Source organism: Accipiter gentilis, chromosome 24 (genome assembly GCF_929443795.1).
Source record: "Accipiter gentilis chromosome 24, bAccGen1.1, whole genome shotgun sequence".
Lineage (NCBI taxonomy): Eukaryota > Metazoa > Chordata > Aves > Accipitriformes > Accipitridae > Astur > Astur gentilis.
This window is the reverse complement of record NC_064903.1, coordinates 23,577,480-23,603,102: the sequence shown is the minus strand read 5'-3', so window position 1 is coordinate 23,603,102 and position 25,623 is coordinate 23,577,480. Positions and strand designations below refer to the sequence as shown.

General features: G+C 47.4%; 1 protein-coding gene across 3 annotated transcripts in view; it reads left to right on the top strand.

Moving 5' to 3' along the window:
- Positions 1 to 25,623, top strand: part of EDA (ectodysplasin A) — an 81,966-nt gene that overhangs the window by 28,003 nt on the left and 28,340 nt on the right. For all 3 annotated transcript variants that reach the window (XM_049827764.1, XM_049827762.1, XM_049827763.1), the window contains exon 2: positions 21,050 to 21,155. In XM_049827764.1, the coding sequence (XP_049683721.1) occupies positions 21,050 to 21,155 (106 nt within the window). The remainder of the gene's footprint in view (positions 1 to 21,049; positions 21,156 to 25,623) is intronic.

Here is a 25,623-nt window from a genome sequence, read left to right as displayed (position 1 = left end):
TGAAACGTGGTTTGGAAAATCAGCCTTTTCAGTCGCAACTGATCCCGGAGCAAAGGGGATGGGAATGGTACCGCGTCCCCTCTGCTCCCAGGGCGCTGGGGACGCGGTGGTGCAGGGACCCCCACGAACACATGCCTGCGATCGGTAGATCTCCTCCTGCTTCAGAGCACTGAAGGTGATTCTGGAAAAGTCTGTTTTGCCCTAGAAGAGCCTTCGACGTGTTCGTCCTCAAATGAAGTCATCAAACCCAGACCGTTTCTGCTTTGATTTATGGAGCAGGCTTTGACAAAAAAAAACTATATTGTGAGAAAATGGTCTCTTGGTAAGGTTGGGATTCTCTTCTATTGTTTTGAATTTTTTTATTTTGTGGCTGTGATTTGCATAGTTAGAACTAATTTGTAGCGTCTGGGACCAAGGCTCTGAGTTGGCCATGTGTTGGTATTGAGCTGCTGCAGAGATTAATGGGTGAGTACGTGTTCCCCAGAGTCAGGGCTGCCATGATTTATGGCTTATAGACCTCTCGGGGACGGCTCGGGTCGGTCTGTCAGAAAGTTATGGTAGTCAGAAAAAATAAAAAAGGTAGGGTGTAGCATGTCTCTGTCTCTCCTCAGGTCTTCTGTGATGCTGAGTTGCTCAGGAAGGTTGGGGTTGGCAGCCACAGGGAAATGCTCTGCAAACCTGAGGGTATTTGTTCAAAACCTATTTAGTGGGTATCGCTGTAGAGGATGTTCGGCAACAGGTTTGGGTTTGAAGAAACTATAAGTAGTTAAAAATGAGGTCTGTCCCAAAGGTTTGCAGGATGAAAATTCGGGTACTGATGAAGCGGATTGGAAGTTTCAGGTCTTTGCCTGCTCCTGGGCAGTTTGATAGCCTTAAAATGGCATTTCCTCCTGAAATCCCACCTGTATCCGGGCGAAAACCACCGGCAAGGACCTCTCTGTGTAGAGGACGTGAAAACCTGAGAGGAACTGACCTAAAAGCAAGTAGACGACCACAGAAAGATGTTGGATCCTTTTTGATGAGGTGGTGGCCTCCGAGGCAAGGGGGCAGGGGTGGTCTCAGCAGCTCTAGTGACGGTTTGATTCACTTAACACTGTTTATTTCTGCTTTTTTGATGGCCGCCGTTTTCTTTTTGCCTTTGATTCGGTGCTTCTGTTAATCCTGACGTTAATCTGGTGATGAAACGTGCTGGGAGCCCTCCTGCGGTCTCTCCCCCAGCGCTGCGAGGGGAGGACGCTGCCTTTGCCTGGCTGGGACTGGGACTGGGTGCCTGGGCTGGAGCTGGCTTCGAAGGGACACTAACTTTTTTTAGTTCGCACAAATATCCTACATCCCCGAAGGTGTGAGATGGCAGCAACAAGGCAAACACCAGCTGCATCCCCTCCGCTCAGCTGCAGCTCTGGTACCTTTAACGCCCGCTCGCGATAACGGCAGATGTGTTCCAGTTGTGCAGGGTGCCGATGCATCGTGTTTGGAGGAACTTGGCTGCTTTTTTCCCCAAACCAAGGCTCCCACCCTGGGTTCGGGGGCTGCGGTTTTCATTTTGGGGGAGCTCTCTTCTCGGTCGCTCCTTCGTGCATGGTGGTGGGATGGGGTTGCTTCCCTTTTTTGGCTCCAGGAGCTGGCAGAGGAGCCTTGCTCGCTGCTCCTGCCTGCCCTGCCTGCCCTGCCTGCCCTGCCTGCAGGCGGCAGCAGTCGAGCAGCGAAGGCACCAGCCGTGGGCCCTGGCTAGCGTGCACCAATGCCTCAAGGAACGGTGATGGAAATCATATTTTCACAGGCAGGTCATGAACAAATTAGGTATTTTTTAATTTTTTTTTATTTTAATTTTATGTGACTCCGCAGCAGGTAGTTTTCCTTGTTGGTTTGTTCTCTCTTTTTAAGTATTTTTATTTTTAGATCAAGCTTATATTGCTCGTCCGTCCAATGGTTGCTTCTCACTATTTGCAAAATAAATCTTTAAAAGTTCAAGTATCAGTGCATTATCTGTGTTAATCTGGAAAGATTGTCAGCTGATATGGAATCTCTTTCAAACCCTGCCAGAGTTTTCAGTAACCTTTCTTCTTTTTTTTTTTTTCAAGGCTCTTTGCTTATGTAGGCACTGTGTTTATGTGCTGTTCTTTCTCCAGATTATATTGTAAAGTCTCTTAGGCAACATATGACTTCAAGCTGGCGAAAGGCATTTCAAACCCATGTGCATGTTTTCATTACAACTGTTTGAAATGATTCTTGAAATTGCATCACTCCCTCGTCTCCGCTGAAAAATGAGCGATAAGCCTGTAAATCTGCCGATGGGTGGGTGTTAGTTAAAATTGTTTCAATGCAATATGTAATTCCTTCTCACCCCCAAAACTGCTGTACTGGGTCCTGCAAATAGAGGCTCTGATAGCAAGGCACTGCAGCAGAGGAGCAGGCTCCTGCGCCCTAACTGAGGATGCTGATTCCTCAGCAGAACTGTCCTGTGCTTACATTTGCATGACCTTCTTTTTTTTTTTCCTCCTAATACTAATTTTTTGAATTTTTATTTTTATGTCTATTATAATAAAATATCTCCCTGCCTCTCCATTGTATCTGTGTCCCCCAGTCACCCAATACACTTGAGATGAGCGTTGTTCCTCTACCAGAAGAAAGACAAAGGTGACCTCAAGCTATATATAAAAGCTCATGCTTTGTGTGTTCAGTTTTGTTGTTGTTGTTGTTGATTTACAGGGAGAAAGCCAGCCCTTCAGACATGGGGTAATGGAGCTTCTGAGCGTTTGCTCTACAGAAAATAAGAATTAATTTTGCACAGGTTCTTTGACTTAGGATAAACTGGAAGGAAGGAGCATCTTGCTGGCTGTGGCAGCGTCTGCTAACAGAGCACTTTCCTGTGTTAAGAGGGATTTGTCATGCCCAAACTACCGATTGTGAAGCAGGAATAAGCCTTTTCCCTCTCATTTTGTTTGGTTTTGCTTTTTAGTGTACTGGGCCACGCAGGGCTCTGTTCTGGGGTTTGCAGTTTAAGTCTCTAAAGTTGTGAAATTAGTTAAGACATGGGATTTAATGCCTAGAGTTTGATAATTTTGTTTTTAAAACTTAAAATTGGAGGCTTCTGGTAACATGGCAAGCTGGTGGTATGCATCAGAGGCACAGGGCTTTAATTTGAGATTTGTTTTTTCTGATAGGGGTTTTTGTTTTTTTTTTTCAAGAGCAGATTCTCTCTATGTTTAATATGAGGCACTTTGGCTTTCTCTTAGAAATGACAAGTTAGGAACCCCGTTGTTAGAGTTCGGGGCAGCGGTTGGGGTCAGTTGGTTGGGGTTTTTTTTTGGCTCAGGCAATGGAGACCCAGTTTTCAGCTGAGGAGTCCTGGGCAGCCTCACAGCTGATATGCCCCACGCCGAATATGACCCAAGATATTCGCAGCATCCGCTGAAGTCTGTGCTCCGCAGCCTGTCGAGAGCAGCTCGTGCCTCGGTGCGTGCCTGGGCAGGCGGCAGGAGTGAAATGGGGAGCAGAGCGGCTATCGAGGCTCTTATCCCAACAAATTATTTATACCCCAGTCGTACCTATGAATGATAGCCCTCAAATCTGATTGCTCTTGTATTAGAGGGTTTGCAGGCGGTGTGCCTGGCCCCGTGCTGGGATGGGTCCGTGGGAAAGCGGAGCTTTGGAGGGGAGCAGGGACCATCCATCCTCAGCCCGTAGGCTGGGAGCTGCCCCTGCACGGGCTGCAGGCGAGGTGATGCGACCGTGGGGGTCTTCTCCGCAGCACTCCTGTGGGACATCCATCTCGTGCTCTCGGCTTCTAAGGCTTGTGACCCGGGGTTTTGCTGCTACGCGTTGCTTTTCCCCGAGTCAGAGGTTCGCTGATGTGGTTATGGCGAGAGGAGTTGACTACCCCAACCGTGTCGATGGAAAGACTCCAGTACCACGTAATGATGCATCTCAAAATCCGCTTGCCAGTAAATAACTGCTCTTAAAAGATACAGTCTGACACTGGTGTCAAGAAGGGATGCTGGAACACGGATGAACCTTTAACTGCAGCACAGCTGAGACCCTGTGAGATAATGCTGGAGGTTTACTCGGAGATGCTAAACTGGAAAAAAAGCGGAAGAACAACTTCCACCGTTGCCTGCTCACACAAAACATTCCGCTGCCCTACGTTGCTCGGTGCCCTGCATGCAGTAAGCGGTGATTGCTTGCTTTTTCACTTGGAGTGAAGCTCTTTTGAGAGGGTCTTAATGAGAACCTCGGCATCTCCTGGCTCACTGAGTAGCACGAGAGCAACGACTGTTTGTTACGGTGCTTTAAAGTGTTGCTGACTTTTATGGGGTATTCTGCTTAATGCATGTGTAAGGGAATTATCTTGATAAATACACAGTACAAGTACTGCTCCTGGCTAGAAGGATGATAGCAGCTAATCCACAGAAACATGCGCAGCCCAACTTTTTGTTGCTTTCCATTTTGCATGATTCTGCAGAACAGGGTATGTCAACACGCCGATGTCTGACAAAGAGCCACTTAAGGGGTGTGGGTGAGACGATAAAGCAGGACTGAAGGGGTAGGTGTTGGGACATGCTGCTGGATATCGTGTCTGCACAGAAACAGCTGTTTTATAAATCCCTCCTCTCTTTGTTAATGGAGAACTGACAGCATCCCAGAAGAAAGCAAGTTCAGGAGGTGCCAGGTGCACGTTCAGTCTAAGTGTAATTGGTTTCTTAGTAGAGTTAGCTGACTTTGGGGGGGGGTTACGTTTTGTGCTTCTGGGGTGCTGTACTTATTTCATCCCTTTCAGATGTTCTTTCTCCTTTTCTCTTTTTTCCTCAACTCTAAAAGTTGAAAGGGGGCTTGGGTTTCTTCTCCTTTTGAATGTTGACCTTGCTGCATAAAGTTGTCTGACTTTCTGCTCTCCCTGCCGAGTGATATATGTGAGCATCTGGTAATGAGGGGGGAGGCTGATCATCAGTTTTTCTGAATTTCTGTAACTAAGATCGCGCGTGTACTTCAGGATCTCTTCCCAGTGTTGCCATACTGGTGAAGCGTTCCCACTTTGGGCCCAGCCCTGCGTGCAGAGCCATAAGCAAAGCAAAGTGGTAAGTGTTGCCTTTTGGGGGGTCTAGCATATTCTGGTATTGCTAAGTGTGTCTGAATTAGTCTGATGTATGCAGCTGTTATCTGAGTTCACCTCTGATCTGAAGCAATACGGTCTCCTTCTACCTTCCTGGCCACGTCCTGGGTGTTTTGGCAGGCTGCTGTACGTCATCAGTAGTGGTCATGACATCAGTATTAGCGTTCGGATGTTTTGAGTTAGATATGTTTAGTTAAAGCCCCCGTCTTAACTCCTCGGTGGGTTTGTTCTTCCATAGGACACTTGTAGGTTACTCCTCCTGAGAGGTGGGACTCAAATCCAATGGGCAATCAATCGGTTGTTGACCTACTGAGTGTCAACAAAGCTCAACCAGCTGAGTTCCTGGTAAGAAGCAGGGTTACGCTTGAAAAAGGTTAACCTCGGTCTAGCTAAATATATTCCCATGCCTCGTGCAGCTTCTGCACGTTTGGCAGATGGATTTCGGTGATCCTGGGGAGGAAGCTGAGGGTGAGGGACCAGGCAGGGCCCTCAACCTCATCAATAAGACAGCAGTTTTAATTTTTTTAATTAAAAAATTCAGCCACTGAGCTGTGGTTGAAGATGCTGGTGGTGGAGCGACCCTCTTGAGGGGCACGAATCCCATGGACTGCTGCTACCAAAATACCATCATCTAAATGATGGTGTAATTCCAAAATAATCCATTTTATAAGGCGGTTTTATTGGTAGTTTCTATTCTTTGCTACTTTGTTTATGGGTTTTGGTTTGGTTTTTTTTTTTTTTAAGGACAATAAGATCTAGCACAAGAGGCTGGTTCCTCATGCTGGCTGTGTTCACCCTGCTTTCCATCTCAACCTCGCGCTTCTTCAGTCTGCTAATAAAACCCCAAATTGTTCTCTCGCTGTGTGTGAAAAGCTAAAGAGGGCCAGAACTGAGTCTGAATGTGATCCAGACCAAGCATCTCCACCTCCTTTTGGCTGTTGGGCATCAGATCTCTGGGGTAATAATAAAACCACCAAAAGTGTTTCTCACCTTGGGATCTTAAGATCCTTGTGACAATGTTTCCAGCATCCTTCTCTCCATGGAAGATCCTGGATTTTACTGGTGGGCTTTTTCAGGGTAAGCGGGTAAGGCGTATAAATTGAAATTTGACTGCGTGATGTAGTTTCTGGCTGCAGTGAATTCATTCCCCGCGGGCGTGGGGACATATCCCATGTGTTGTTTTCCAGTGCAAATGATTGTTTGAAACATCCATCTGCTTTATCTGCTGTTGTGTTTACAATTGCACTTTGTAGTTCCCCGCAGCATCTTGTCTCCTCTGCTTTTTGTTTATTTAAGGTTATGGTAAAATATCCCTTTCATTCAGGGGTGCGTGGGAGCCTTTCCCAGTTTGGCTGATCCCGGGGGCCAAGGGAATAAAACATCGTGACACCAAGATCGTCCCGAGAGCTCCGGTGTGACCCGGGCTGCGGTGGTTCCAGCTGGTCGCTGATGCTGTTGCTCCTCAGGAACGGGATTTTAGCCAGACCCTGCCCTTGACCTGTCTTGGGCTTTGCAGGCAGTGTGGCTGGCTGTATCGATGACCCGGTTCTTAGGAGATTCAGTGTGTGCCGTGGGAAAAATAAAGGCTTCAGTACACTTAATTTGTGGCGAAACCTGGCCAGTGGAATAATTTTTGTTTGGGTATTGAATCAGTGTGATGTCCCTATTTGTTTTTCTGTCTAGGATGATTTAGAAAGCCGGTTTCAGCTTTAGAAAAAAAATAATAATACAACAAACAAACCCAAACCAAACTGTCTGAAAAATCCAGTGAGGATATACTTGATACTTTTTCCTGGCAAAAGTTAAACAGTTTCCATCCTTCTTCAGTTTCAAGCCTTCAGAAGGTTTATGGGTCCTTCTTTAGTACATGTTGCTGCCTGTCCTTGTCCGTGCTCGTGTGCTGGCAGCACTGCGGTGCTGCAGGGCTGCACGGTGCATGCGTTGGGCTGCTCCGTGCATGCATGAGGCTGCACAGACTTCGGCGTTTTGCTCAGGTTTTGTGTCCCCATCATGGGCAAAATATGACCTGGGGTGACGTTTGGAGAAGTTGCAAAATTCTGTCTGTAAACAGTATTTTATTTTTTTTCTTATACTGAGCCCCAAGCCATGTAGCTGTTCGGCTCACCCAGAAAAGTAGGAAAATACTCTCTGGCAGCAGGAGTGGGTTGTTTTCCTAATTTTCCTCTGCTACGGCAGTGTTTCCCACTAACAGCGAGCCTGCAGAGTGCCTGGATGAGACCCCCGGCATGCACGCCGCACCAAGGTGCGTGTGGGACGTGGTGGCAAATTCCCCGTCCTCTGCCGCTGGACGCGCTGCCTGATTCCCAGTGCCAAAAGTCAGGCAAGAAGCTGCCAGCCAGCTCCCGTAGCCCGAGGAGTTCTGGCGTCGATGTGCCTGTGACGGTTTGCAGGGAAAGATAAACCTGCACCTCCGCGGATGCGATACGGTGAGTTGGCATCAGCCGCGGCGGGTCCCGAGATGTGCCGGAGCAGGTTGTTGGCCCTGCGTGCTCCGATGTGGCCGGGCAGCAGCTGGGATGCAGGAGGGGGTCCGGCTGTTGGAGCCTCGGGGATGCTCTCCAGCGGTCCCACGCTTTGATTCACTCCTCGGTGTGCTTGCCCACTCCTCTGGGACTGGCACATTCAGAGCCCAGCCTGGGTGCCCAGGCTTCTGAGCTGGGGATGCCGGCGGTATCTATATGGTTAGATATCTAGAGATACCTATATATCTATGTCTGTCTCTGAAGCCTCACTGCTAGCAGGACATGGGTTGATAGAGGAAGACTTGCCTCTTCCATATCTGGTACCCGGCAGTTTTCTGGGTTAAAAGAAGAGGATAATGATAAAATGAATGATTGTAAAAAAAAAAAAAAAAAAAAAAAAAAAAGTGACGAGATTAGATTTTTTCTGAGGAAGAGTCGTCAGGGTCCACTTCAGAGGAGCAGGTCAGGAATACCCTCATGCACTATGTGTACACTTACAATCGAATGATGAACTTGAAATGATTGGGAGTAAGCTGAGGTAAGTGGCATTTCAGAAAGACTTGAGAGCCAGCTTGTGAATCTTACAAGCCAGCTTAGTCCTCATTTTAGGAATTGGGCATTTTTATGAAGCTTTTTTCCTGACTCTTTGTTTGTTTGGGGTTTTTTTAACCTTCAGAAAGTCACTTAATCTTTCAGTGCCTCAGTTTGCAGTGTCCATACAATGGAGAAGGCAACTACCGCGGTGGCACAAGCAGTATCCACCAGCTTAAAATAATACTTAAATACTTTAACCCGTCTTGACAAACTATTAGGACTACAGAAAAACATTTTGTTTCTGTGTCAGAAAATAAGAACCTGTAAGCGAGCCACGAGCGAGCGCTTCCCCAGCGCCGCTCTCGCACAAGAGCTAACAAAGCCCGACTGGAGGCAGCTGTGCAGCAGCTGGCCTGGCGCACTGGATGGAAACATCTGGATGGTCTGAAAACGTATGGACCCTCGCGGCATGAGACGCTGTGCTGACTGCTGCTGTGTGCAGCATCTTGCTGTCGCTGCTCTCGCCTCTTTGAAAGACATGCTCTCCAGTTCATCACATCAAAGTCTGAAGCAGAAAGGCTTGGCTTGCACAAAACTAACACCTCTCCTTTCTCGTCTAGTGCTGCTGTGTCTCTTGCCCACGGCCGGAGACCGAGTGGCGTAGTTGAGGTTCGTTTGCTGAAACGATAATGTAATTCCTTCGCTCAGCTTCGAAATGCACTTGCTAGTACTGTGCCAGCTGCACCTCCTACTCGAAGGATGGCTGCTCAGACGACGGGGTGGTTTGGTGCAGTTTTATTTCAATTAAAAGCAGTCCTTCTGCTTCCATGGCGAGAGTAAACGGAGAATGTTTTTCTGATTAGGAATCCGTCTGGTCCTTACAGCAGCAAGCGGAGCTGGGTTAGTTGGCAGCCCCAAAGCTCAGCCTAGAATGCGGCTGGGGATGTGCGTGTTGCCGGTACTGGGGACCAACTGTGTGAGATAGCATCTTATGGAAAATTCGAATTCCTGAATTCCTCCCAGCTCTTTTCCAATAGTTTCCATTTCTACAGCATATCCTGGTGTTTCTCGCTCAGATGAGCCAGGCACCATTGACTCCTTCAAAGCTCAGTTTTCCGCTGTTCCACTGCATGTGAAATGGTGGTTTATGAAGTCCCTGGGTAGACCGAGCAATATTCACTCGGTCGGTCTGTGCGGCACATTACCGGGCAGTGCCGGCTGCCGGCACAACGATCCGGCAAGCGCAGCCTCTGCCGAGCCATCGGAGTTACCGAAGGGAAGGTGCTCAGCAGTAAAAGGAATGAAATGGAATTTCCAGCAGATGGTCATATATCCCTCCTGTTGTACTCTGAATTCTCCTGGCGTTCCTACGTGCCGCCTCTGGCTCCCTCAGCTGCCCAAATAACACTTCTTGAAGGAGCTATACGTGAAGTGCTGCGGGTGGGTTTGTTTTCTCCTCGTGCCGCTGGTTTCGGTGGGTGCCGGGGCCATGGGAACGTGCTCCGGGTGCCTCCGCTTCCAGAGGAGACAACAACTGCCGGCTGAGCTAAGGCAGCCAGGGGAAGCCAAGCCAGGAGGGGACTAAACAGCTGTGTAATTTCAATTTTTGGCAAGGACTGTGTTTATCTGGCGGTAACTTGCTTCGCAGGTGCCATGTGCTGAGCAGTACCTCGGTGCTCCCTGCTTTCTGGAGCCGGGACTCGAGGGGACGTTCCCTCCTTCTCCCGTTCCCGTGCTGCATCCCGTTTGTTTCCGATGAGCCCCGGTTTGCACCGCTTTCCTTGTGGGATACGGTGTTTTGCAATTCCCGCACGGAAGGAGGATCGCTGGCACGCTGCGGCACCGCACCCCGGCTCTGCCTTGCGGTGACTTGTTTGCGTTGCCGTGCCCTGAAACAAAACGAGCACTTTCAGAGCTTTTAATCCTGTTTGTATGAGATCATAGTCTCTTTTGACACTAATTGCAGTGGATCTGATTAATTAGGCAACAAAGCATGATTTATTTGAACAGATTGATTTTACAGAATTAAACTGGCAGCCGCCGTCTCCCACCATAATATCGTGCGTTCCTGCAGGTATGGGAATCGGCATTAAAACCTTCCCCGTCTTAAGTAGATGGCTTTATAAAAGTAATTCAGGTCCAAGGTTGTGAACTGTCTGATGTGTCAGCCCTGTGCTGGCTCGGCAGGTCCGGACACACCGCGGTGCCGCTGCCTAACCCCCGTGATTAGGGGTGCTCTGCTTGCATGATGGGAATCAGCAACTGAAACACGGGCAATTAGTTGATTCTTGGTTTTCTGGCTTTTTCATTAAAAGCTCGAGTATGGAAGCTGTTTCAAACACATGGGTAATAATTTGATTGAGATTATTTCCCAGTTGCTGCAGTGGACTTTTTTATCCCTATATCGGATGCATTATTTCATGGATGTTACGTTTACAGTGGACTTGTTTTTCTTTTAATGGTAATGCTATTTGATTTGGACTACTTGATTCCCTCCTCCTGTTTCCTTCCCTTCTGTTTTTCTCCTTCCAATAAAATGTCATAAAAATTAATCATAGCTGAAGGCCAATTTTAACATCCAGATTTAGAAAATAGGGTTTTAAAACCCTTGTGCTGAAAGGACAAACGCATTCTAACAGGAAGTCTTTGTTTTGTTATGGAGTGAGGAAAAACATTTTTAAAACTTCATCTATCTGAACAGTTTATAGCAAAAGGCTTTCAAAATTATGAAGATTTTTGAAGACTTCCAAAAAAAGGATAGGAGTGCATGTCTGACAGCAAGGGTAGAATTAAGTTCATCAGTTCCAATGTCTGACAAATGTTCTCCTGTAACTTTCTACTGTAGGGATCATCTCAGTGAATGAACCCAAACTCATTCTTTGCTGCAACTAGTCCCATCTCAAGCGGTGGGTTTAAGTAGAACTTTGAAAGTTAAAAGGACAAATACCAGAGAACTGAAAAATGTCCTAAATTCAGGTACTACAGCCATATTCTCAATGGAAAGCTTCAGGACAGGATTTGGTTGCGTCTTTTCTGCTGGTTGGTCACCTCTTGCAAGAAGAGGTGGCTTTATCACCTTGAGTGTGTGTCTGCTTTGGAGATGGGGCTCAAGAAAGAGATGACTATCCATTCAAGAAGCTGTTCTCAGCTGTCTCAGGTGTTGGGACTTTAGTGCTCCTGTCTCATAAGAAATGTCGGAAAGTGGTGCAAGTTGAAGGCGTTGGGTAGAAAAGAAGCACACTCAGTGGAGAGTGGCCCAACGGCGTCTTCTGGGAATGGTCTCTCTGTCTTGTTATGGTTCATGTTATATTGGTTGTGGAAGCCAGATGAGATCAGTGTTTCTGTCATGGCTAACAGAACATGCCAGGTATTCTTAAAAACGTTTTCAAACACGGCAAAAGGAAACTTTCTCCTAATGAGGAGACCCAAGGGTGGTTGAAGGCAAGCCTTTGCAGGCTGGAGGGAACCCAGTTCTTTATTTCGCAGGGCAACGGAGGTGCTCCAAGTAGAGCAGCAGAGCCCTCAAGCTCTTTGCTGGAACAGCGCCTGATTTCAGGAGGGTTTTTAAGAGGTATTATGGCTTCAAGGAGGATTGTGCTATTGACCTCATGCTGTCCTGGATGTACTGGAGAAGATCCAGGTCATGAGAAAGCATGAGCAAAGGCACAGATGGAGAAACAGGCAACAGGAGGAAATATGGCTAATATCGAGTCACTTAGGCTCACAGAGTTTCCCCCCAAAGCAAGCGTGCAGAGTGCTTTTTAGAAGTGCGTAAATGCTTTGATAATATAAATGCTAAAATAGGAAAAGAATTGCTGTTGGTATGCAGGAGAAGAAACCATGACCTCCATATGGAGGGGGACGTAGCCCAGCTGGCTGAAAATGGGACTGAAAAAGACTATGAAGGCTAATTAAAATGTGAAAAACTGAGAATTCATGCTAATAGACAGCAGATCTCTGTCTGGCGCTGGTTCACAGCTAAATTTTATTTCCTTGGGAGACGAAAGGAACTGATTTAAGTTCTTTACCTTGCTCTGACATTGATACTTTTCAGCGTTTTAACCAGTGTGTTCCCAGCAAAGTGCTTGGTTCCTGCAGGTCTGCTGTGCCGGGACAGGGAAACCTGCAGCAGGAATCTCTTACTCTTGCTACCATTAAAAAATTTACTACAGGTGTCTTCATATGTGGTGTTAAACTTGGCTTTGACCTTGTTCTGCCTCACATCTGGGTTGTGTTTTTAGCTTTCCCTTTCAGTGCCAACAGGTGTAATAAATTGGAAACCTCAGCCCTTGCTCCGTGCCGTACGTAGCGTATGTGCTGCTGAGGTCGTGTCTGGCTGCAGCGCCAGCGGCATCCCATCTCCGTCCAGCGTCCTTGCGGGAGGCACCAGCTCATCTCCGGACCAAGGCAGCTCCGCAGAAGGGTGTCCGGAGGCAAGCGTTTGGGCAAACAACCTTGTAAACCAAATCACGGTCTTCTAGGCTTGAGATGATGCTGGTTTGGTATCAAATTTAGCTATTTAGGTCCTCCTACAAAGTCAGTTTAGGTTGTGATGTACGTGTAACCCAGGGATTTGGACTGTCTACCTGGTTCCATTTTATGCTAGAAACAAATTTTATACAGTGATTTGTGACAGAAGCTGTGTTTCTCGGGGTTGCATGGGTTATTCTGCCTGTGCTGAAAGAATGCCAGAACCCTTCCTTCTCTCCAAAATTACACTCTTCCCTTCTCTCATGAAGAGCAAACCCATCTGTCTGCTGTTTCTGCCACGTTCTTACTTGTTAGAGTTCAAGTGCGTTTGCTTCGGGTTCCCTGAGTTGACAGAAAGTAAAAAGCAGCTAGGATGTTCAGTTGGATCAGGTTTTCTCTTCACTTATGCTTTTATATCCTATTGTATTTTAAAGAAGTACAGAAAACACCACCGTTCGTAGAGTTGTTCGTTGAAGCCTGTTCTCCCATGGTTGACTTCTGGTTTCGATGTGCCAGAGTGAAATCCTTGGGTAGCCATCCATGCGTGCAGTGAAGACCTGCACCCGCGGCCAGCACTCCCTGCTTCCAGGTGGAAGTAGGGGAATGTCGTACGTGGACATTGGCACCTCTCGTTCCCTTGACCCACAGCCCAGATGTGGCTGCTAAGGGAAATTGTGAAAATAACACCACGTGGAGTTATTCTCCAATGCGGCTCGATGTCAGACTTGGACTCCCAAGTCAGCAGAAAGTCCTGTTGCCTGGTAGGACCACCAAAACCAGGGGCTGGAAGAGCATACCTTGTGCCTTGCTGTCCCGCGGGCTGCGATTGCTGGGGTTCAGCCTGGAGGATTTAAAGCACGTTGCTACAAAAACTTATTTTTGTGCGTGTGTGCGGTTTGTGATTAACACAGAAATATATGGAAGAAGTAGAGCTGGTGCTGATCTGAGCCTTCTACAAAGAACAGTTAATAGTTGGAAAAGTAGAAATGAATCAGTGGTGGAAATATAAATACTGATTATGTTGCATATGGAACTCGGCTAAATGTATGGAATGCGCAGAAGCTGGCTCGATCAGCTGTCCAAACCTTCTAGACTTGACATGGTCAGAGAAACCACCATAAGACAGGATTGGATTGTTGGAAATATGTGGTGATATGAAGGCACTTCATCTTGGGAAGCAACGTCTTATATCGTGAGCTGGGCAGTTTCAATAGTAGTTCAATCGATGTACGGCTTTAACTTGCCTTGCTGCCTGCATTGCTGGAATTTGCTACCTGTAGTACATGTTAAGAGAGTGACCTGCTCTTAATTTTGAGGGCCTTTTGGTAGGGAAAAAAAATGCTTGTGTTTTAAAGATAGGCTTGTTTCTGGAAAATGGTGTGGCGTTTGGTGGGTCAGTTTGATCTAACAATTTGACTACTGAAGTTCAAATGAAATTTAAAATATTTGATCTGTGTTCCTGTTTCCCTTCGTTTGGACAGGTTATCAATTTTGGCAGTAAAAGCTTCATATCTGTAGCTGTGGGAGTTTGCAATATGTGGAAAGATGACCACTCTTGTCGATCTAGGACTGCTACTTAAAGCTCTGTAACACACGCAAAGGAGGAAGGGAGAGGAAAATGTCTGGGAAGAGTTCGGTTCTGAAGGAAAGTTTTAAGAATTGCGTTATACCCTCCAATGGCAATTAATATGCTGTGTTCGTTGCTTTGTAATGAGGCTTGAACTGATAACTGGCAATCAGATTTAATGTTCTGTGCTGAAAAATACAGTGGCTTTCCTGGGTAATAAAGTTAAAATACCAATAAAAACTTAGGAAAATATGCTCCCTCCTCTTTTATTGTTCTCTAATGATTTTCTGTTACCGCAGTGCCTAGAAGACCCGGGAGCGTGACTCACTGGCCTTCTGAAAACTGGGATTGCGCAGTCCTCTTTGAAAAGGCTTTTCAACCCAAGGACAGAAATGCTCGGCAGATCGAAAGCATCTCAAATCCGCTTCTTAAAAGCCATGATGGCACATTACGAGTCATAGATTTACCGAGACGGGCGTTCCTGCCCGCTGGCAGTAGCTGGTGCAGTGCCACTGGTCCATGGCATTGCCTGGTCCACCTCCATCTCTGAGACCAAGGTCATTTCTTTTTTCTGATGGCCAAATACTTGGTTGGCTCCTTGGTCGTCACTCGTTTTGAAGCTCCTCGTGAGTATTGGGATGGAGGTGGCTCTGCTGTTCCAGCTCTCAGCCAGAGGCATAGCTCGGTCCCTCCTTCCACCCAAAATTCCCACCTGGCTTTGGATAAGCTCCTTAGCCTTGCTGGTGCTTTTATTCTCTAGACTATAGAATTGCTTTGCCTCATAGCTTTGGGTGGAAGAAGCTTTTAAAGATCACCGTTGGGTCTAGAAACCTTGCGTGCAGATCAGAAAGAGGGGGAACTGTGGTGGGTTTCCTATCAACTCAAAGCTGATGGTTTGTGCCCCTGGGACCTCGGGCTTCAGGGTGAGTAGCTGGCGAGAGCAGGGATGTGGCTGGCGTCCGGGGGGAGGAAGGATGACGGGGAGCCAGGGGAGAGATGAAGCAATAGGGACGAGAAGAGTTTCGGGCAGTCTTGAAGGAGAGGACCACACTTCAGCTGTCACGCAGGAAAAAAAGCCGGCGGAGGGGTTTGCTGAGGATGGTGTGTAACCTACTCCAGACCCCTGGGAAGGATGCATGCAGCTGAGCTGGGCTGAAAATGCCAGATTTGAGGAAGGAAGATGGGTTATGAGAGTTCTGGCTTAGAGCAAGTATAATCTCTACTGTCTCCACCACTATCTCTGACCACGTTCTGGCTCATGGTATATATCGTGTTACAAGAGTTTTGTATTCAGGGCTGCGGCTTGTCTTGCAGACAAGACATTGTGTATAAATTTTTGTCATGTTGAAATGGGAATCGTTTACTCTTTCGCTTCTTGCATTTTCATGAGGAAAAAGTAATGATGACAAAAACAAGACTTAAAATATGTTGAATGGGGTTTTTTTCAATAAAGCAAAGCTACTCCCCAAGCTTCTTTCTAGTCTGTTTGAAAATAAATAAGCTAATTCATTTTTTTTTTTTTTTTTTTTTTTTTGCACCACGTGTTACCAGAGGCGAATTTCTCATGGAGGACAATGGGGCTGATATTTAAGTAGCTGCTACTCTGAACCGCAACCTCCGATGGCTGAACTTCAGAGCACCAGAAAAACAACAGTATTGCTTGCAAAGAATGCCTCTACAGAGCTTAAGTCTTGTTATTAGTCTTCTCACACTAATGATCTCCAAAATTGCAAATGATGAGGGAATTTGATTTTAACAATACCATTAAACAATAATGCAAGAGGATGATTTCATGCTTTTTTTTCTCTGGTGCTTTAAGACATTGTGCTGTAGGAGAGTGTGGGTTTTATTGGTTAGATCTAAAGCTGCCTAGCTTTCACATGATTAATTGGAAGCCAACTTTGTAATACTGCATGCAGAGAATTCTTTGGGGGTTTTGTTAGTGATAAATGTGCTCTGAAAGTCTTTGCAAGAATGCACTTTTCCCTGAAAAGGGCTTGTGCACCTGAATGCTTGCCTGCTTTTTCCCAATTCTGCTGTTAATCAGGAAGAAGACACTAGTTCTTCTACCAACTTGGCTTTGCCTAAGGAAAAAAATGTGCCTTTTTGTGCATAATTGCATAGGTCAGGTTGTATTTTTCCACTTCTCTCATTTTCAAGCTGTTTGACCATTGGAAATACATTCCCTTGGTGTCCAGTGGATCTCCGCTCCTGTAAAGTGTTTCTGAGGGGTGTGCGTTATTTAAGGCATTTGCAGAGGGATGCAATTAAATATGCAAAAGTTAAATTACTTCAGCATCCCAGCATTGTTTTTCTTGCTGCATGTGGTTTGTATATCCAGCCATAACTCTCTGGTACATTTGGGTTTCACAGCCTGAAGCAAGCTTCCTGTTTTATGGTACCTTAAAAAAAAAATATTGTGTATATATATGTATATACACACACGTCTCTCTATTCTTACTTCTGTAGAGTGTGGAATGTCCATCTTTACGAACCAGATGAGTTTGAGTGGCTGCAGGGTACTTCATTTTTTGGGGGTTCCCACTGTGCTCCCTTGACATCCCAGAGCAGCTTTGTTCCACATTTTCAGAGCGGGTTCTGCATGTGACTGCAGAGAAAATCAGCGCTTTTGCATGCATGCCTTTGTTTTTCTTTATTTTGCTGGGAGAAACCAAGGTAGAACTGATTCATTCTGGTGAGGCATGCCTTTACTATTGTTTCACAGGTTATTTTGAGGGATGGTTTCCCCTGGGATTTTTCCTCTCTTGGCTTTTTGACCTTTTCGCATCCTATAGTGATTTTCTTGATTAAAAGTATGGAGTCATAATGGGTTTACATGGTGTTTCTAAAACTAAGGTAATTTGAGGGCTTTAGGTTGGGGGAGGAGGAAAATGGTAATCGTTCCAACCATTTCTGCCGCTGTTGCGTAGCCGTACAGAGAAAATACGACTTCTTTTTTGGGAGCAGGTATGTGCTTGCTGGGCTCCTCAAAAATACTCCTGCTCTACGAGCGCAGAGGCTGAGAGAATCAATTCTCCGTGACTCCGAGGACGAGGAGTTTCAGCGAAGCGACGGACCAGGGCAGTGATTCCTTGCAGACCTCCCCAGAAGGGATGGATGCCGCAGCCGGGGTGCTCCAGCGAAGCCCTGCCCTGCCCTCAGCCGGCGCAGATGTCTTCGCTCCGCACCTCCTCATCCCCTGGGCTGGGGCCACCCACGCTCGTGGTCCGGCTCCGGCATCTCAGCTCTTTCCCAGACCCGGCAAAAGTCCAAATCACGAGCTGCGGTGAGGGGGACGAGCGTGGGGCACCCCAGCTTAGCGGGCAGGTGCCCGTTCAAGCCCTGCGAGTGCGTTTGCTCGGCATTTCCCTGAAAGCATTCAACTGGTATTTGTGCAAAACGTTTCTGGGTGGTTTTAAAATTCTGGGAGGCGTTCGGCTGTGGGAACGGCCACAGCAGGTCGACCGAGACGCCTGCCCAGCCCGCTGCTTTGCTCCCCACGCGGGGAGGGAGCCCGCAGAAGCCGTCCTGGTCGCTCAGCGTGTTTTTCGGACGTTTTAAGCGTTGCTTTCAGCGACCTCCGTGTCGTAGTGCTGTGCTAGTGTCCAGCCCGCAGCATTTCACTGAAGGTGATTTCTCCTTTTGCATCTGTGTGGCTGCATCATGTTTTGCTAGATGGGTGGTAAACATCTGCTCGTTCTGCTCCGCAAATCCTCTCCCTCGTTACGGCCACGCCAAATAACAGGGAGTAGATGAGTTTAATTGAAGGCGCAACAACATGCACCCCTGCGTCCAGACCAAAAGCTGCAGAGTCCAAGAGCTGCGAGTGAATATATTAATCGTATCTCGGGGGGGGGGGGGGGTGATGAATGGAAAAAGCATTGCTTGCTCTCCCAGCCAGCACAGCTGTGCCAGCCGCCGGTCCCCAGCTGACCCGGCGGCCGAGCATCCCCCGACCTCCCGCAGCTGCAGCCCCTGGAACAACGGACCCCTTGAGTCACGGGAGAGAAAATTTGCCTTCGTCAGCACAGCCGCGTGGGGCTCAGCGATGCGCTGCACCCCGCAGGCAGCTTGGCCACCCTTTGCCCTGAACTCTGGAGGGTGATCCGTCCTGAGCAGCTCCCTCCATCCGGAGGGGAACCCCTCTGAACCCCTGTACGCCGGTCGCCGTAGGTTAAATGCCGTTACTTGCATAATTAAAAGTGCTGTGGGAGCAGATCCTAGGACAAACTCCCCTCTCTGTCTTTTTGCTCGCAGCAGTTGCGTCCGTTGGCAGGGTAAGCGCGGAGGAGCGGTGCGTTACTTCTCCAGGAAAGCTCGGTTTCGTGGGGTTGGTCTCAAAGCGGTGTGTGCTCCTAGCTAGTGTGGGCACGGTTGCTGTCACGAGCTCTTTTTGGTTTTTTTTCTAAAAGGTACGTTTCAGTCATTCACCCTCACTGTCATTTCTCTTTCTGACTTGGTCTTATTAGAAAGACAAAGTTGAATGGGTATATTACTTTTAGCCAATATTTAGTATTTTTCCGATTGCTCGGCGGTAAGTGCAATACAAGAATAAAACCTGGGTGAGAACAGAGCAGCAGAGTTGGGGTTGTTCAGGCTGGAGAAGAGGACGCTCCGGGGAGACCCTCTTCCAGCCTTTCAATGTATAAAGGGGCTTATAAGAAAGATGGAGAGAGACTTTTTACCAAGGCCTGTGGTGACAGGACAAGGGGTAAGGCTTTAAACTGGAACAGGGTAGGGTTAGGCTGGACATAGGGAAGAAACTTCATGACGGGAACGGCGAGATGCTGGAACAGGTTGTCCAGAGAAGTTGTGGATGCCCTGTCGTTGGAAATGTTCGAGGTCAGGTTGGATGGGGCTTTGAGCAGCCTGGTCTGGTGGAAGGTGTCCCTGCCACGGCAGGGAGGGGATGGATGAGATGGACTTGAAAGCTCCCTTCCAACCCAAACTATTCTGTGATCCTATGAAGATTTGAGCAATCATCTGTATTTAAAAAAAAAAAAAAAAAAAAAAAGCTCAGCAATGTTGAATGTATGTTCTCCCAGCTGAAAACAAATAGCTTTGTACTCCACGTTCATGATCTGAAGAGCCTCCTCTGGGGACGAGAGGGCTTGCGGAAGATGCTGCAGGTGCCTGCGACAATTCCAGCGACTGCTGGTAGTTCTGTTTCTTTACAGCGTGGGTGGGAGGGTGGCATCCAAGAATCCAGCTTACACCTGGCAGGAAAAGAAATCTGTGTATTTATCGCTAATCTGCGTGCCAGTGCCCAGATGTGGAGAAGGAGGTGGCATGGTATGAGCTTACCATTACGCTGCAGCTTTTCAGAATTGTGGGTGTTGTCTTAAAGTTGTATTTGTAATAGCAGGGAAAGGAAACCTGGGGGTTTTGGCATAATTAGGGGTTGTGCCACTACAAAATCTTCTCAAGATGAAAAATGTTGGTTTTAGCGTTAGTGCCGGGAGCAGGTCGTGTGCCACGTGGCCGAAGGCAGTAGGGTGAGCTGGGGTGGGAAGCGGCACATCTGAACGGGCTGGTTCCCCCCGCTTCATTTTCAGTGTTTTTATTTAGTCATGTTTTGTAAAGCTCAAGTAAGAGAGCCAAGTAATAACGGCATTCGAAAGCAGCGCTGATGATTTCATTGACATTTTAACCTGAATTATAATGCAATTTGTTCCGTCAATTAGGTCTACAATGTTTCAATTTGATTTAAATAAGCTGTTTAAAAAAAACCCCTTCGCTTTTTGCTCATCCCTTGCCCTGCTTCGTTGTGCAGGGGAAGGTACTGGCGGTGCCCGCAGGAGCATCCTGCTCCTGCGCTCCGTGCCTGGGTCCGCGTGGTGGGACGTGGGCAGTTAGGGAAGATGGGCTCTGCCCCTTGTTCTTTCCATTTGCTAAGACTTGTTGTAAATGAGAGCTTCCAGTTCTCCATCCGACGCTGTCACTGGTCCTTCCTTAGGTAGGTAAGTGCCAGCTTTTACTTGCCGTTGCTTTTTATGTACGCTTAAACGTATAACTGTGCGTGCAGTGAGGCTGCGGGGAGCTGGTCCCAGGCCATCCCGCAGCGTTTCGGGGTCTTTTCAGACGCAACATCACTGCAATGACAAAAATATCAGGAATCGTGATAAATGCAGACGTGCCTGCACACAGGTGGAAATAAACTGCTCGGGAATTTGAGAAACGCTTTGGGGGTTTCTTTTTGGGGAAGTCCTTTGGTTTCCCAAATCCTGTTCCTGGGTTGGGATGTTGATGTAATGACTGTCAAAGAGTTTTTAATGCAGCAACTATTTTTGCATGAATAAGAGGTCGCTACATAGAATTTTTGCCTCTTGGCAAAAGTCACGTTATAAAGATGTACTTGCTCTGGGTTTAAAGTGTTAATTTATGTGGTATCCCGAATTGGATTTAAAGGTCCCTGAAGACCTTTGAATCTCAGTAGCTAATGAGGCTTGGAGAAGAGAGCTTGAGAGAGGAAAAACTTACTGGCAGTGAGTAATACTGGTGAAAGAGCTCCAGGATTGAGCAAGTTTTGCAGAGAATAATTAGAAATGATCGCATCGGCATTTGGGGCATTTGATTCTTTCCGGCTATAGATCTCCCCCGATGCTGCCTGCGTCCCTGTCCCTGCAGCCCCGCCGTGTCCTGGGGGGGATGCTCCTCCCTGCTGAAACCCTTCAGGTTGTGTTTTCCCAAGTCTTAGGCTGTTTCCAAGGGGACACAGCTCCTTGCGGTTTCCCTTGGGATAAGCTGAGCATCTGTCCCTTGGCTCTCCCCGTCGGCTCAGCAGAGCTATCCCTAATGGAAAGGATTTGGCGTTCAGGCTCCGAGCTCTCCACTCGGCTAAGCCATCCTTGCCAAAGATGCTTAAACTTGTCCTTCTTCTTCCAGCTGGCCTTGCTGAACTTCTTTCACCCTGAAGAAAAGCTGCACGTTGGAGAAGAAGGTAGACGCGTCCGTCGAAATAAAAGGAGTAAAGGCAGCGAAGGGCCAGACGGTGAGTCCCGCTTTGTTCCTCGCTGCTGCGCTTCTCGTCTTCGCACAGCCGAGCAGAAGACTGGCTTTTTTTTTCTTTTTTTTCTTCAGATCATGGTTGTGTTCTTGGTACAGAATTCTGTAGGGGGGGGGGGGGGGAATTGGCATCTGTGGCTTTTAATAGTTTCTGTCTGATTTTGATTGACTTCCAGATGAGAAATTCCAGTAGTTCTGATTTCTACAACTGTAGATCTAGTGATTTTGTGCAAATTAATGCTACAAAGTAATTTTGTCCTTGACTCTTCTTCTCTAATAGTAAGGCTCATTTAAGGCTATGTTTGTTGTACTTATACACCTATATTTGTTGTACTTGTACACCTATATTTGTTGTTCTGTACAGTCTCTGCTTAAAATCATCAAGTAGCTATTCATAGTCCAACAAACAGCTCGAACATCTGCATCGCAAAATGGTAACTGGGTTCTAACGGTGTTTCACAGTGCAGCAGAGGGTCTCGGGTGGGTTCAAAGCCTGTGTGAAGGGAAGTCAGAGTTGTACAGAGCTTGTATTAAGAGAGCGTAGAGTTACTAAAAAATCACAGTTATAGATCTGTGATTTGATAAATATAAAACAAGTATTTGTGATACAAACCCCAGGGGTGCTGGGCTTCCTCAGCGGTAGCCCGAGACCCCCCTGGTGCGACGATGCCGTCTGTCCTCGAGGTCCGTAGGGCGGCAGCTGCTGCTGCCCTTTGCCGTCACCGTCCCTTGGCGAGAGCATCATCCTCCACGTGTCCTGCTCTGCTACGCTCCGATGCCAAAGCCCTTCTCGTGTATCTGGTCTCTTTGTTTCAGACCTTCTGGCTTGTTTTGGACTTGGTGTCTGACAACGCGCCTGCCCTACGTGGACGGTCCCCTTGATGGGATGGGCCATACCGTGATGCAGTGGTACCCGTGCTTTATGCGGGTGCTAAATATTACAACGTGCTACCATCTGATAGGGGTTTTTCTTAAAGTGTTTTAATCTTTAATCCGGGAGGCGGAGGCCGTTCTTGATGGCTGCGAAGGTGCCGAGCTGGCGCGGAGGAGGTGGCGGTGGGAGCAGGAGTTGGGCTGCGTGGGTCGGTTATGGGTTGGATGGGCGAGGGACGGCAGCGGCTGCTTGTGGGTAAAGGTCTGGGAGATAATGGGGCAGAATTAGAGAAAGGTGGCGATTCCCCGGAGCTCTCCAGGAGCTGCGCTCTGCGTGCCGAATGGCTGGCTCTTCCCGTGGCGGGTATCCTCTAAAGCCCCTGGATGTCTGAAGGGTGCTTTAAAGTGGAAAATGAACCCTGCCAAAATTATTTCATGCTTGAAGTCATGTAATGACACCTTTTTTTATTCTTTGAAGAGCAGCGCCAGAATCCTTAGGTAGAGCATAACTTAGGGTAAGTACTGCGACATCTTTATTGCACCAAAACCACTCTCAACGCTTGTTGAGAACATAAGTAATAAATACCGAAAGAAGTAAAACTAGCTTCACCTTCAGTCCCTTCCCCTAGCTTGAATCCTGCCTGATTTCAGTATGAGGAATTTTATTTCCAATGCTGTCTTTTCGTGATTGTCCAGCTACACTGAGACATGAGGACTGCTTCCCGGGTCGAGCTCCTGGAAGAGTTCCCGGCTTTCCTACTGCAGAAAAGCACAGGTCCATTTTTGTACGGAGAGGAGAAGGGGACTGGATGCCAGGGAAAGTAGGGAAAGAAATAACGGAGGAGTTTGTGCATGGCTTGATGCCTGCTAAGCCCAAGTCCTGACTGTGTTATAAACCTCTCGGCTAGCGTTAGTTTTCCTCTCCAGCTCCCTGGCTCCATGAGTTTCCCATCTCCCTTGAAGCCTTCGCAGTTTCACAGTGGAAAAGCGTTTCCCTGTGGCTCTGCTCCAAGAGCGAGCTTCGTGAAACTCCCCAGATTCCTCCTCCCCAAAACGCTGACAAGTATGATGCATTTGGTACAGACTCCCTGAGTGATTCCAGCTAAATGTGGTCCATCCTCTTTAGAGCCAGTGTCGCTCTGATGCTCAGATGGCTCAGGCGGGATCCAAGTCCTTTTGCACAGACTCCTTGAAATCTATTCCAGTGTCTTCGCAAGTCGCTTGTGTAAGTAGCAAGTTTCCACTGTATGCGAGCGGTGTAAATGGAGTGCAGCAGGCAGATGTTCGGAGGAATTAGCCTAGTCCGTTAGGCTGCCTAAGTGCTGCCTTTCTATTGCCAGATGTGCAGAGAATCGCTGCACGGTGAGAAATAGATGCTGAAAGTCGGTGGACTAACGAAAGCTTTTCTCATCATCCTTGTGTCCGGGTGAAAACGTGTCCTACTTTTATAACTTGCACTCCTTTCCCAGATTTCATGTTCCCTGAATGCATCAGAGCTGAGTCACTCCAGAAACGTAGCTCACTTCCACCGCTTATATATGTCTTTTTGTCAGTTAGGGGGTTTGGCCCCGTAGCGTGATGGAGGTGGGGAAAATTGCCAGAGCGACAGGCCATTTTCCAAGTGGTGTTAGCAGGGCAGGTTATGTTGGCAAGCAGTTACTTCGTGTTCGGTCATCTCAGTTTTATTAGGTAGAGCGGTATTTAACAAGTGTAAGCTGTCAGGGTAGGGACTGACCTCGTAACAACCGTAAAATCAGTAAATAAACAGAATAGCTTTCTTGTGCAACTCAGGCTGTTTGGTTTAGACCTACATGAAGGAATCTTACTTTTTAGAGAAGGACAATGAATCATTGAAAAAAATAAATAAGAACATGTCACGGTACTGGTAACACCGTTTTCTTCATGAGTTTTGCAAAGGGAAAGTTGATCAAATCTTTGATCTCCAAAGAGCCTCCAGAAGATAAAAGTGGATGAACTATAAATTCCCAGAAGGAAGGAGATGTGCTTTCCACTTGAGGCCTCACTAATATTTGTCTGGAATTAATTTTATGAACTTTCAAGTCCTTTCACACATGCAGTGAAAGACCAAAGTGATCCAAGTGTGGAAGCCGTGGTTGGAGGAAGGCTGCTCAGTCCCCTTCCACGGCTGTTTGAGTCCTGCTCGTCTCCGTACCGGCAACGGGATGGCTTTGATGATTTATAAATGTCAAAGATAACACGGTTCCTTTCCTAGAAGTTTTTGCTTTTAGGAAAATTCGCTTTCAAGTCATTTGCTGTGAAAGGGGTGGTTTTGAGACGGGTCAGAGCTGGTCCCGTGGGGCCAGAGGAGGTTGATGGCCGTGGCCGTGCCCAGAGCACGGAGCCACAGGGACGGGACACGGGAGGCCACGAGCGGCGAAGGTGCTTTGGTGCCTCTTTGTTGCTTGCCGAAAATCCCCCGGAAAAGTTGTGTGCAATAGTGCAAAGCTATCGGTTGGATCCTGTCACTTCCAAACACAACTCCGGTATTTCAAGGGCTCCTCCTTTGAGGACTCCGGCTTCGGTCCTCCTACCCGCTTGTCATGTTTTATGATCATGTTTGTTTAATTTTTGTTTGTGTCCCTCCACGCACGGTGCCCTGGAACCAATTAAAGAAGCCGAGGTCGTGTCCTGGGACGCGGTGCCTGCCTGGCTCCCCTCTCCGCTCGCCCTCGGTCCAGCCCGGCTCTGGCGTGGGTCACCCGGCCACGGGAAAACGGGATTAATGGGAGCCTGATGCCTGTCCCAGTCCTGAGGAGCACCGATCATCTTTCAAGCCACCTTCCTGTGTGTGCCACCAAACCCAACGTTTGCGCAGCTTTAAAAATTGCCGCGATTTTTTTCTGCTTCTCAAGGACCAGGATTATCCCCTTTCCGGCTCCATTTTACGGTGTTCTTTCTACTCGGTGTTACCGACTCCACCTGTCACATAATTTGCTTTAGTTCACTAAAACTTGACCTTCTTCAATGTCTTTTTTTAAAAAATTTTTTCTTTTTCCCTCCTTCCTTTCTGTCTTGGTGTATTTAGGCTGCTGTGGAACCGCTGTTGCTCCCAGATTAACAAATCATTCTGGAGCTGGTAATTAGCAACAGTTGTGCTAAAAGGAACCATCAAGAATGTTAAATTAGTCCACTTTTAAATAAACTGTGTATGAAATGTTAGATCTCTATTCCCAGAGCACCAGTAAAAATGCTGCTGGCTCTTTGCTAACAAAGCCAAAATATGGGAGTAGCATGGTTGTAACTACAGAGACAATTCCGTGCTCTTGAGGTTATAAATAATGACAGAGCATTTACAAAGCAGATGTCAATAGGACTCTTTAAAAAACATTGTTTTAAAAAAAACCCAAAAAACCTAGTTTCTTTTTCTCCTACTTTCATCTCTGTTCCCAGTTAGATCCCTGCCGTGCTGCTTTCCTGGTTTGTTTGGTTTTTGCTTTTTGGTTTGGGTTTGTGTTTTTTGTTTTTTTTTTCCTTCCTAGATTTTTTCATATTGAGCTTGGTGAGAAACATAAGTGATTGTTATCCATTCTTTGATTTGGAGCATGGCAGCTGGGAAGAGG